The 13984-nt window shown below is 34.4% G+C and overlaps 1 protein-coding gene across 1 annotated transcript in view; it reads right to left on the reverse strand.

Annotated features, from left to right (window-relative positions):
• LOC135223869 (liprin-alpha-1-like) overlaps window positions 1–13984 on the reverse strand; it is a 294483-nt gene that overhangs the window by 110761 nt on the left and 169738 nt on the right. The window contains exons 12-14 of the mRNA XM_064262769.1: window positions 9788–9900; window positions 6069–6207; window positions 4548–4753 (exon numbers count right to left, since the gene is read on the reverse strand). Coding sequence (XP_064118839.1) covers window positions 4548–4753; window positions 6069–6207; window positions 9788–9900 — 458 coding nt within the window. The remainder of the gene's footprint in view (window positions 1–4547; window positions 4754–6068; window positions 6208–9787; window positions 9901–13984) is intronic.

A 13984-nucleotide genomic window follows, 5' to 3' on the forward strand; every position in this document is an offset into this window, starting at 1 on the left:
TGTGGGGGTTAAAAAAGTAAATAAATTCAAAATAAAAACTAAAACTATAGCTGTGTGTTAAGCTTGAAGCTTACACTACTTGCAATAAGCACACAGTAAGATGCAAATGACAAATGCATGAATATTTAAACAGCTAACTGAAAGAAAAAAATAATAAAAAAGCTACTGATAATCATATCAGCAACTTTACATTACCACGTGTCGACTTTGACGAAAAGTCTACACTCTCATTCTTTCTTCTAAATAACTTTTATAGCTTTCAGACATTCTAGGGCTTAAGATTTTTCAATAACACACCAGATATAATACTAATCCTTATTTCTGAGAAAATTCAGAGTGCATTTGAAGGCCAGTGTCTGTAACTTCAATAGGTAAAGGAAAGAGAAGTAAGTCATGAGAAGTCATGAGGAGAATAGCAGCAGCAAAGCAACAGAAAATGATGATGTCCTCAACTGAAAATAAAAGATATGAGTGACAAAATTTGCATTTGAAAGATTAAAAATATTACTTAACTACTCCTAAAATACGTAGGAGGAAAATGACTAGAAATAATTCTACTGCTTATCAACTGTCCAGGAAAACATTTTTAATTAATTATTAATGAAGTGAGAGACATCAGAAGAGTTGTCACTAAATAAAAAAATAATTTCATTTTTGTACATCCATTATATAATATGGACAGTTCCATAGATAAAATTTCCATTTTTCAATTAACTACGTTTATTTTTGTATATGCTTTTAACACTAGAAAAGCATTGTCTATACATAAGTATGTAAATAATTTACTGAGAGAGAGAGAGAGAGAGAGAGAGAGAGAGAGAGAGAGAGAGAGAGAGAGAGAGAGAGAGAGAGAGAGAGAGAGATACGAGAGGGAGAGAGAGAGTACATCATTCACCTACTTGCAAGAAAACAGTATCAATACATTAGCAAACTATGTGATCCTAATTTTCTAACTGGAAAACAAAATTAACTTCACCAAAATGGTCTAAATAAGTCAAGATTAAATATGTAGTTTCCCTTAACAAACCAAAATAATATACCACCATCCAAGATAATAGGTTTAACTGGATTTCACCTCATAAACTAGAAAATTCCCCAAAACCTTACAACTGAAGAAGAGTCTGACAAAATTTCTTTAAGGGATTTACATCTGATACTTGGTATGTATACTCTTCACTGATTTTTGGCAAAGACAATTATCAAACTTGATTGGCTAAATGGTGCAAGTGGATATGATTCACATAATAAAAAACAGTAGTGCATGTAGCTTTTTAGTGATGTTGTTAATTGCTAAGATTACAAATGTGCTGTAAAGAAGAATACCTTGAAGAAATAGATTTCCCAATCATATGTACTGTATCAGGGGAAATATGAAGTCACCTACCTGTCTAACTGAAAACTGGCAGATGATGATGTATGTCAATACAAAGTAGTGTAGTTTTTTATGAGTTTAATACACCCAGTTTTATCATCAGCTTTTTGAAAAATTATTGCTTTTCTGTGTGTTTAAGTCCTCTGGATACAGTATATAATATTTCCAGAGTAAAAGGGAAATCTTATGTAATTAGTGCTATTTATGGATCAATCCAAAGTTGGTTTGCTCCAGGATCTGCTTACCTGACTTCTTTATACTGTATATATACCTTTACATACTCCTACCAACTGGTTTCTTATGGCTACTGACCCTACTGACAGTGTGCCGATACAGTCATGTATCTTCCTTCATCAAGACTAACATTGAGCACATTTAAGACATTTCTTGTCATGTACTCTATGCAATGCACTCATCAAAAGGCTGGATACTAATTACCAAATTATCACTGAAAAAAAGATTCCAAAAGTGACTGGCATCAGTCTCTTTTACAAAGTGATTACTTTAGTATTAATGTTTTAGGGATACGAATTTTCATTAACCCTACAGGTGGACATATACATGTCCTGCAAACTATTCCTATTTTTTAGCCCAATGAGGAGATTGGGTAATGTAGCATGAATATCAAGACTAACCTCCTCATAACTATCTATGGAATTCCCAGCCAAAATTCACCACTTTATAGGGTTCCCTACTGCACCTGACAAGTTGGTCAAGATTGTACGCATAAACAATTAGTACTTACTACACATAATTTCACATTTAAAAAAAATATTCAAACCAGAACTGCCTAAAGGCTGCTATAAACTTTTACCCACAAAAAAAAAAAAGAGAAAAAAAAAAAACCTTTTTTTTTTTAGGGTCAGAGGTCTGGATAAACTAATCCTTTACAAAATAATAATACTCAAAGAAAAATCCAAAGAGCCACACATAACTAGCATTACCCAAGAAAAAACTAGTGTGAGTGTTTCAGATTTAAATCATGCAAGCCTACCAAACTAACATTATCTAAAACCATCTTCGAATTAAAATCACAAATGTCACACTAATTATCTTCTGGCCCCTTAACTCTAGTAATCAAAAACCTTTTTTGAAGTCTTCACAGGTGCCAGTTTCAAAGAGCTAAATACCTGCATTGCCCAAGAACTCTCACAAAAGCTTAAACAGAACTTCACCCATCTCCTACCATTTTTTAACATACCAGTAAATTTCTTGGGAATAGTTCTTCTGGCAGTTTTATGACTTGTTCTCAGAGGTCTTACCGTATCAGCGTTGGGGGAAGGATGTGGGTGTTAATTATCACTTTGTTATTCCGTTTCATTCATTCACCTTACGTGCATGCTTTGTGTATGGCCTGGATGGATGGTCATAATGGGTTTTTCTAGATTGCAGAGATAACTATGCAGGTACAAAACAATGTTTTGTATCTACTGCCAAATGCAATAAATACATGAGAGAGAGAGAGAGAGAGAGAGAGAGAGAGAGAGAGAGAGAGAGAGAGAGAGAGAGAGAGAGAGAGAATGTCATTAAAAGTGAGAGCAAACACTAACTTTTGAAGTCCAACTTTTGACCTACCTTCTTGAGCATTCACCAGTTATTTCAGGAAAAACTTGGTTAAAATAAATATTTGACTGTTCAGCAAGAATCCTTGTTTACGGCGAAAGTCTGACATTTACTTTTCTGGCTTGTATAGAAGCTCCCTGACTACATGGCTGGGTTTTTAATCTACCGGAGCTTTGATAGTTAATAACATGAATTGTGTTTCAGTTACTGCCAAAACGTAATCTACCGTCCAAGGACAAACACAGAGCAAATTTTACATTAATCAATTCCATGACATCAATGGCTACTGTTAGAAACACCTGGGCGATTCTTCTTAATTTACCCTGAGTACCAGAAACAAATTTTTCTTCACAGTTTTATGTGAACTATGCTTTGTTAAAATGGAGATTATGTAGATTAACATTATACTGTTAATGCATTCCTACGATTGTCCTTCGTATTTCTTGAGGAAGCACAGCATACACTGCCCACATGAATGAGTTTAAAGTTTGCAAAAAATCAACTTTTTTATTCACATATCTTTGAGTAATTTATCTATAAATGACTTCATCAAAGAAATGAAAAGAAATATCAACGAAAGATATGACCAAATTCTGTAGACATGAAAGACTCATGAAAAAACTGAAGTGGTAAAGTTCATTGGTAACCAAATTTTTTAAAACTTTCCCCTCAAAATTGAGCATATATATACATACCAACATATACTGCACATAATATGAACTCCCTTAATTCAATAAGTTCTGAAAAACCTGTGATTTCTTTGTACCCTGAATATATTACTTAATTACAGGGTACTGGTTCTCATTTCCTTATAAACTCCATCAAGCCTGTATTTGACAATGACAGCTATTAAGCTGGTATTTATAACAAATCTTTAGAAAGAAAATTTTTGTTACAATAATGATTACGTTATAGATAATTTGGACAGGCAATTGAGCTAAGATTCTTGGTTTTCACGCAGTGTACTAAAAAGGTTGTTGTACAATGATGTGAATGGCAAATTTCACTCAACTATGCAACTCATTTCCACGTTCAATATACTAATGCCTTGGAAAATTACGTATTACAGCTTCATAAAATTGTAACATTTCAATAACAGTCCACAATCCCTTAGATACTACTTGCGTCTTTCAGCTTATGAGGCTTGTAACAAAAACTATCATCTGCCACACTGCTGAATGAGTGAGTTGGCAACTTCATTTTAGTGGAACTTGATAAAATAAAAGTAATGCAAAAAATGATAGAGCACATATTGAAGTACACAATCTCAGCAAGGGATGTATAAGAGATTCTTTCACTTTTTTTAAAATCACACAAACCTTTAGTTATCCACAAGTTGCCCAGAGCTATCATCACTTGAGAATTTGGGTGAAGCCAACAAAATTACTACCAACAGTGTTCAATAACGAATTAAGAACTAGAAAAAAGGCTGTTAACTAGCAAAAGTACTTAAAATAAATAATCAGTGAGACACACTGACCAATTAAGGAGAATGAGGGAACAAAGGCAAGATTGCTGTGGCAGATAAAATAACTACATTCACATTCTCACACCAACCCAACAGATGTACCATCCCAGTCTAGGGGCTTTGAGGACTCTCGTTGTTACCAACCTTATCTCATTATTTATAGCATCTAACTGTTCTTGAAGCATCAGCGCAAGTGTCTGAGCATCGGTGTGGTGAGATGGGGACAACATGTCCATGTGGGAGAAAATGGATTCAGCATCCTCAGCTTCGCCATCGGAGATGTCGCCTCCTTCGCCGCCACTGAATGTTGGAGGAATATGACTACCACCAAGTTCCCAGCCACCTCCAGGCTGCAAATTCCAAATCTAAAATAAATTCCACAATCATGCTTATTAATTATGCACACTGAGAACGCCATAGTATGATACAAGAAATACTAAGTTCCTTCAACTATTTTTTTTTATTTTGGCACTATTGAAGTTTTGTGTTAAATTGCATTACTTACGGCTTCTGCCTGAGTAAGAACATAAGTGAAAAATATCCCTAGGGCTAGGGAGGCTATTCAATACAGCAAATATTCCTTTGAGAAAGATTACCATTACTAGACATTATGATTTTGGAATAATTTACTTTACTAGTTTGATTATGAAAAAGCATTCCAGTATTGACCTTCACAGTATTGCAGTAAAATAAAGAAACCGTCGGCTTACTTCTTCATGAAAAATATCCAGAGAAGGAATGAATCAATAAAGGAACCATTTCATACACATTTCCAGCCGTTCCATTTTACATAATAAAATCAACTAACACCTCAACACTAGTCTCTAACAACATAATAGGATTTGGGAAGGTGAATAAAAATGGTACAGGCATCATGGGTAAACAAAGTAAGTGTAGCTGTCCCCTTATTAGTGGCTGTAATAGCTGCAGATTCACTCTCATGCAATTTAATGCAACGCAAAAAAACAAAAGGAAAATTTCCATCAAGGCTGTAACATGTTAAAAATTGTAGGCTGTGCCTTGCTCCTTACAGTTTATGACTAATCTCCCTTTGTTTTCTGTGACAACACTTGTAAAATGTAATAGTAGGTATAATCATACAATGATTTTTCAGTTTTATTTCACCTTTAGGTGGGTAAAATAGGTAATCTGTTCCCTTTTCATTACCTTACAGTCCGATTATGATTAGTTGTATATCTATCAACTAACTTTTCCCAGGTTTTATCTAATAATATTCATCATAAACCCTTTCTTAACTTAAGTCTCGAGTTTACCATCAACTATGATACAAGTTCCATGGATGGGGAATGGAATAGAATATAGAGCTTAGGCCAAAGGCCAAGTATGTACTGGGACCTATGAAGTCATTCAGTGCTGGAAAGGAAATTGAGAGTAGGTAGGTTTGAAAGACGTAACTGGAGGAAAACCTTGCAGTTGCACTATGAAACAATTGTAAGGAGAGGGTGGACAGTAAGACAAGAAAAATAATATGAATGGATACAGTTAAAGGAATGAAAGGGAGTGCAGTTAGGGGCCAAAGGGGTGCTGCAAAGAAATTTTAGTGATCCTTACAGTCGACCCCGTGAGGTGCACTGACTGCACTAATCATTTACGGGGGTGCATGGATGGGGAAACTGTGAATTACATATCGTAAAAACTAGTTACCTGGTTATTTTCTTCATCAAGTAAGGGACCTCTCTTCTGAGGGGGTGGAGCCGAGGGTGCACGACGTGGCAAGGATCTCGAATCGAAGCTGGAGTGTGAAGTGCTGCGTACAAACTCCCCTCCCGTTGGTGACAATGACCTAAACCGTATTGCCAGTGTTAAAATGAAGTACATACCAGATAATTTGTGAAAACTAAATGCCAAACCGAGTCATAAAATTAACAAAAAATGTTCAACATATGGTACATACAAATTTAAGATCATGTACAGTATACTTGAAAGAATAAGTCATTTATGATCGTGGATATCCTTCTTTTTCCTATCACGCATCTAACTAAAGCAATCTCAAAACAATCAAATCTACACTCTATGTTAAGTTAAAAAGGTTTTACAAAAAGCATCAGCTTTGACACTATTGGATTTTAAAACCAGTCATATTAGAAACAGGTAAAACCCTTCAGCATGTCTCAAAATATTTGGTATATATAACTAAAAGGAATAAATCTTTACAAAGCAAAAATGATGAAGGAACCCACTCAATTCTTACAAAAAGGGATCAATATAAAAAATAAACCGAAAAACACTTAAGAGTGACAGCTAAAAAAATGTTCCAGGTCTGTTTTTCAGCTGCTATTGATAACATGTTAAGATAGTTTTAAATGATTTAGAAAAATGCGTTGCCACTATGATGGCCCATCCAGATAATACAATACAACTTCCAAGATTGATGCTTGAATTTGGATAATTTCATAATAGGTTACTGTTTGTCCTAGAAAGGTTTTGAAATTCTTAATTAGCTTTGGAGTCATCAAAATATAAAAAATACATTAATATAAAAAATAAATTAATATGCAACAAACTCTAGATGTCACAGAGATATACAGAAGGAAAACTGAATCATATACTGCATGCTAAAAAACTCTTCAATCAGATTAAACTGCAGAGTTAATTAGCTACAAATGACAAACTGCTTAGGGCAAACATCCCCAGTACTGAACAAATGCATGGCCAAGAGAAGTCTTCTCTGCAGACCAGAGATGAGGGGATGAGAGATAATCCTATGGGACTTAAAATCTGAGTGTACATACTACTATTTCTAAACATTCAAATAAAAAAATCTTGTAATTTTACCTATATTTAACAATTATGTACTTATGAAGGGAGACATCTGACACAAAAGCTTTCAGTTTTCAAGATGTTCAGTCTGTCTGGGAAGACCTCTATAGATGCCACTTAGCTTGGGGGTCAAGACCTCTTGGTGTTACTTAGCTTGATGGTCTCTACTGAGCATTTCTGTTAAAATTCTCATGTCATCCTTGACCAACAACTTTATCAGACAGTGCTTATGGGTTCAAATCTCAGACTGAAAACCAGGATTCACTTTTCTGACAATTAAATACAGTTAATGCTAACAGCTACCTCCAGCAAACTGTAATGTACATATTCCACTAGGGAGAGATAGTCTTAACTTTGTGAAAATGACATCAGTGAGAGCATGAACATAATCATGCCCTGCATCTAATTTGCAAGCATTACAACCCTTTAAAAGATTATAAAAAAAGTGTTCAATGCAAATGTCCTGTGGTAAGCATTGAGACAAATATTTTGGAGCCAGCAAAGTCTTCATAACTTTTGATTTCTTCAGGTATTTTCAGGGCAATGATAGCAGCCCATGGGAAATACCCTTGATTGCTCTTTCAACAAGTTATCCAGTGTAAGCCATGCCCTGTAGGAGTTAAGTATTCTAACTCAGTGGTCAGGTTAAACAACTTTATAATGGGATAATCTCAATTTCCCTTCTCTAATTTAGAGAACAGCTGCCTGAACTACCACCTCTGGCAAACTCCCAGTACTACCTATCTTCATGGATTACCTCTCTAAAGATGTAACATCCTATCACATCCTCCAAACTATGTAATCTATCTATTCCAACATGCACATTTAGGCTTTTTCTACGAGCATACTATGTGACTGTTCTATTTCTGTAATTGCATATGATAACCTTTCCAAAATGTTTACTTTTTCTTCTGATCACCCTTCCTTTTTTTCTTAATACCACGTAGCTTCTTTACTCTCCGTTTATTCACCAACTTCTTTACACGGTTCATCATTCCACCTACTACAATATCACTGTGTCCTGTCTTGCCTTCACTGCACCAAAATTTTTATTTCTATAATTGACATCATTTCTTGCCGGAACTTCCACAACCTCGTGACTTTTCCTGTCATCATTCCACCATTCACTAAAACTTTTTATTTTTTCTAGAATTTACTCCCTGGGGACCATTTCATATCACTTAAAAACTTGTCCAAACCTTGATAATCATATGGCATCATAAGCAATCGGAAAGAAACATACTTTATACGAAGTGAAGTCTTATTTAGTAATGGTTTTACATCTAGTTCAAATATTCTTTTAAAAAAGGATACTAAAAAGCATTAAGGAAAACACAATTTTTTCTCACCTCAAAATTTCTAATGAAATGATAATGTTAAGGAAAAACTATTACATAAATATACAATTACCGACTGTACAGACTTATCACAAAGGCATTCACGGAGGTTAGTGTAAAATTAGCGCACACAAGTTCACACAGCAAAAGTCTAGATTAAAAGGATCACAAAAAGCAAAGGGATGATAAAAAAATGTACAAAGTTGAACGTTTTCTTACCGAATAATATGGGCATGCAGTCCAAAAGATGGAAAACACAAGTCAGGATGGCATTCCACATACAAAAAAATAAATATTCTTAACAAAACATGCTCAACCTATTTTTTCAGAATAAGTCACGACAACAAAAAAATAAAGAAAAGAATGGCATTAAGAGTCTAAGTTTCAATGTGCAACCAAAGGCATCTACAAAACAACATTCCTACTTCACTACCTATACATTAGATGCATTTAACTACCACACACACAATATCGACTAAAATATCTCGTATGAGAAATCAACCTGATATATGATTCAGCCTGTCTTTATTGTAGAACGTCCCTACAGAAACTGAAGGATTGGAAATATCTTATTTTCATATATATTCTCTACCTAAGGACACTAATCTTTAATGAAAGCTTTTAAATTTTCTTGAAAAATTATGACATTAGTTTTCCTCATTATATGGAATATTTATGCTAAGTTTCTAATGGGAAAAGACCTATATTCCATTAACATACGGTCTTGATAAATCAATTAACAGTGCTTATGCTTATCAACAATACCCTCAACTGAAATTTAAATAATGTACACACAAGATACTCTGCTAATGATGTTGAATAATTACCAATTAAAATGACTGAATTATGACCATCAAATACTTCACAACAAACACCAATTGAATTCCCATAAAAGCATGTAAAATTAAATATCTTCATTATCTACATTTTCCTACATGCATAAAGCATTATTTCCTCCAAGATTTTTGTCAAGTTTGAAAACAAGCAAAAAAAATTACACAATAAATTGCAACCTACAAAATAAACATGGTGAAAATTTAAGTGCAATACACTAAAGGTATATGCATCAACACTATTAGGTGTTAAGTATGTTACGTAATCTTGCATATTCAAGTACTGTTACCTTCCCCTCCATCAAAATAATATACCATTCCAATTAAGAGAAGTATCCCTCCATTAAATAAAATGCCCATTCCAATTTATAGGACTATTTACCATCTGTTTTGACTCATCATTACCTTACTGACTCATCATACTCATTATTACCTTGTCAAAGATTCAGTTTGTTTAATATTGAAGGCAATTTCTTGCTGCAACATCTGTTGCTTCAGTTGCTCAGCCTCAAGCTGCCGTCTTGACAATTCTTTCAATATTTCATTCTGTAGCAAATAGAAAATTGACAAAATAAAATATTGATCAGGTGCATTCAAAAAGCCAACAAATACAGCAAAAGGAAAACAAAATCATAAAAGAGAGTACGAGTTATCGTCTGCAGACTCCAAGCTCTGTCAGGCAAGCAGAAGATGAGAGTGTGCTCATTGGAGGAACGATCGCCCGGGGGCAGGTGCTCTGGCTAGAGACGTGCTTGCTTTCGTACAGCTCTCAGTCAACCTGGAGAGGTGCTAGAGAAGATGACAAACAATGAATGATAAAATAGACAGAAGAGGGCGAGGATGTGGAGGAGGTGGAAGAGAGCTCATCGGACACCACACCAAGTAAACTAGCTTACCGGACAAGTCCTTGCTGGAAAAGATTCTCCATCTCTTGCTTCAGGTTTTCGCATTCCTGCTGTATTCGATCCTACAGTATAATGACAGTTAACAGGATGTTATTGTTGAACACTGTATGTTGATAAATCAAGAATTCTATAAGAGTGAAACATAAAGAATCGAAAAGAAAGTTATTCTGAAGAAGGAAATGGACAGATTTTATCAACTGCAGCAATAAAAAATAAGAAAAACTTTATAAAAAGAACATCTTAGAAAGTTGTTCATGTTTAAAGGGGAAAAATTAGCCAGGGAAAGCACAAAAAGATTATGATGATGAAGCTTACTTATCTATGATAAATGAAATTTTGTAGTCTTACTCATTACACCACCTTTGCTGGAAAATAACCCCACCACTGCAACTAAAGATGAAATAACCTACAAGACATTCTTCTGTTTGAAAAGTTACTTTACTAGTGCAACATCATTAAGGCAGAAATGTTAAAATCATTCAAAAGACATAGTATTCTATATAAAGCTACTTGTAATAATCCTAACCCCAATATTCACTTTTAATGTCACAAATACTAGTCCTTTGGATCGTTGATGTGTAATCCAAACTACAAGCCCAGGGTCACTTCTGATGCACTGATCCAAAAATTTCGGACAATTTTCAGCTTGTCGTTTTGAGCCTTTGTTTTACTGTTTTGCTTTTGTTGAACGAGCCATAATTAAGTCAAGTATTCTGCTTTACAATGACAACTGAATGAGTGGACTGCATGAATATTAATCTGCAATTACCGTACAAAGTTAAACACTGCTTATCACAAATTATAGTAATTTTTATTACAATTTGCAATTACAGTAAGATGATTTCAGCCTAAGTAACTGATGAGGCTGCTATGAACACATTTGTATTAGCTTAAAATTCATAAAAAATTGAACTCTTTCAGTTGTATGTTCCTGCTACTTTACATAAAAATTATGAGTGACTGCAGACCTCTCTGCATTCAACATGAATGAAGGATAATGTCAATTAAAGTGATGCAACTTTTCTCTTTTTATCAGCACAAGAGAAAACCCTATCAAGAGTATCTTCAATCTCCCTTCACTCTCAAGAGACTGTCAGGGAGTACATCAGTGTTCACTAAACACTCATAGTTTTCAAGTCATGAGTAAAATGCAAGGCTTTATAAGCAAATAGCTGCCATTTAAACACAAACTATAAACACAAAGCGATAAAAAAAAGTCCATCATAATGATGTTCTTCATAAAATAGTACTAGTAAAGTAAAGGAGAAAAAGATTAAGATTACAATGCAGTGGCTTAGAGTAAGTTGTTTTCGTTTACATTAAAATGAAATGGAGTATGAGAACATTTTATTAAGTACAACTTTAAATTTACAAGAAGTCTGAAATTTTCAATAAAATTTCTACCAGACAATACTCATTAATGATTGCACTGAGTTATAATTAAGGTTAAATATATGCTTTCATGAAAAAAAAATGGATAGCATATCATGCTAAGCTCTTTCATATGCCCATTGTGAAGCCTACAATGGTTTTTCAGTAAATAATTGAACTGTTTTTAAAAAGAATCATCTGGCATTTGAGCAAGCTCATATAAACCATATGTGGATACCATTACATGAATGATCTCTAAACATGATCAACAGCTGACATTATACACTGTACTGTTTTACCAACTTTAAAAAGTATTCCCTATTTCAATTCTAAACACAGCTTTACCTAAAGTAGTGAGACCAAGGAAATGAATAGTACCATGAAAATTATAACCTCTGGTAATATCACAACAAAAGCTAAATACTCACACAAAGTAAATACAATATCAAGGCATTACTAGAGATGCTTCTTTCTGGATGAAAAGAAGAATTAACTAAGACAAATATCTAGAGAGCAATATACTATAGTCTTTCAAGCATTTAGTGCAAAGCCTTTGTCGGCAGTTATTTGGTACTGATAGTACTCTACAGTCATCTTTGCATTTTTTCTATTCGCTTGGTAGCGCTGGAATTACAATTTTTCATTATAAATAGTAGTCATTTGTTTTATTTTTACATGGAGTCATTCCTCTGCTGACCAAAATATTCAATACAGACAGCCCTCGGTTAGTGGCAGGGGTTCCATTCCTGGCCGCCGACGCCGAACGATTTTCGACGCTAAGTGATTTTAAAGTCTACGACCGCCACACATCTTCTTTTGGAATACTAGACCAGTTAAAAGTGCCCTAGACCAGTCAAATGGCGCCATAATTGCGCAATAAGTAAAATTATATTTATACAGTATAGTACTATAGAGTACTGTACAGTATATTATAGTATTATAAATACTGTAAAGTGAAAAAAGCCTAGCTTTGGGTGCCTAGAGTATGTAAAGATATAATAAGGTTTTATACAATGTACAGGTAGCTGTAGTGTTCAAGTTACGATAATTTGTCTTATAATAATCCAATTTTGTGAGGAACCAAATTACAATAGCCTAACTTTATCCCATCTTCTACTTACATAAGTTCAAAAACAGCAAAAGAGAATGATGAAAATATGGTTTTAATGTTATACTCGTTGTGTAAACGTGTACAGCCATGAACAACCGAATGAAAAACAATTTTTTTTACTAAGTACAACCAAATTGGATAATAACATCTGTTTGGCTTGTATTTCAATCATCGTAGTAGTTATAAATGATGTTATGTAGAAAAGGACTGAGATATCTTAATGTAATAACTTTACTCGCTATAGATCAAAGATCTAAAGAGAAATATATTGTTAAATTTAAACCTAGTTATAGCTGAAGCTGAGAAAACTTTTCAAGCTGCTAATGACCATTATCGTGCATTGGCAACAATGATAAAACTCTAGTAGTATATGTATGCCATCAAACACAACCATAGATAAAATTGAGATAAAATCATTTTAATCAAAACTACTGTGCTTGAAAGAACACATTTTACTGCTGGTTTCATGCCAATAAAAGATAAATAACGCAAAGTTCATACTACAATGATATAAAGGAAAATTGTGAACGGAATCACATATTGTTTTACTCAATAAACATGCCGCCAACGTAACCTATGAATGGAAAAAAAAAATTATTTCACAATTACAACGAGATATATTCAAGTAATATTTCCACCTAAAAACACGTACGTATAAGGAAAAAAGGGATTTTGACAAAGGAAAAATCTATTTTTGGGCGTTGACCTGTGTCGCCCAGTGAAATGTCCTTGTAGCACTCATTTCTAAGGTATAAATATTGCTAAATATATCAGAGAAAAAACTATACTGGATAATACCACAATAAACCTGGTTCGCTCACCCCTGTATTAGGGTTTCGGTATAAAACTGGGGCGAGTGATACCACTACCAGAGGTTTCCTGCCATTTAGTCTCTTCCTTTGTCAATTTCCCATTTCAAATTAGGCGCCATACCAGCACCATCTACCGCCCACTACCGCTACTACTAGTGCCTCGATAGCCATTCCTGAAAATAGCACCCAAGCTTGGGGCTATAGGGTGAGGAAGCAAAGGGTGGGTTCACTGGGCGACACAGGTCAACGCCCAGAAATAGATTTTTCCTTTGTCAAAATCCCTTTTCTGGGCTAAACCTGTGTCGCTCCGTGAAATAGTAACAGAGAATGTTCCCACAAGCTTGGATATACTCTCTATAAGACTACTGGAAGGGAGAAACTAACTCTAAGGTAATTCTACCCTATTTAATCAAATTCCTTAAATCTAAACA

Source organism: Macrobrachium nipponense, chromosome 10, assembly GCF_015104395.2.
Source record: "Macrobrachium nipponense isolate FS-2020 chromosome 10, ASM1510439v2, whole genome shotgun sequence".
In the NCBI taxonomy this organism is placed as follows: domain Eukaryota; kingdom Metazoa; phylum Arthropoda; class Malacostraca; order Decapoda; family Palaemonidae; genus Macrobrachium; species Macrobrachium nipponense.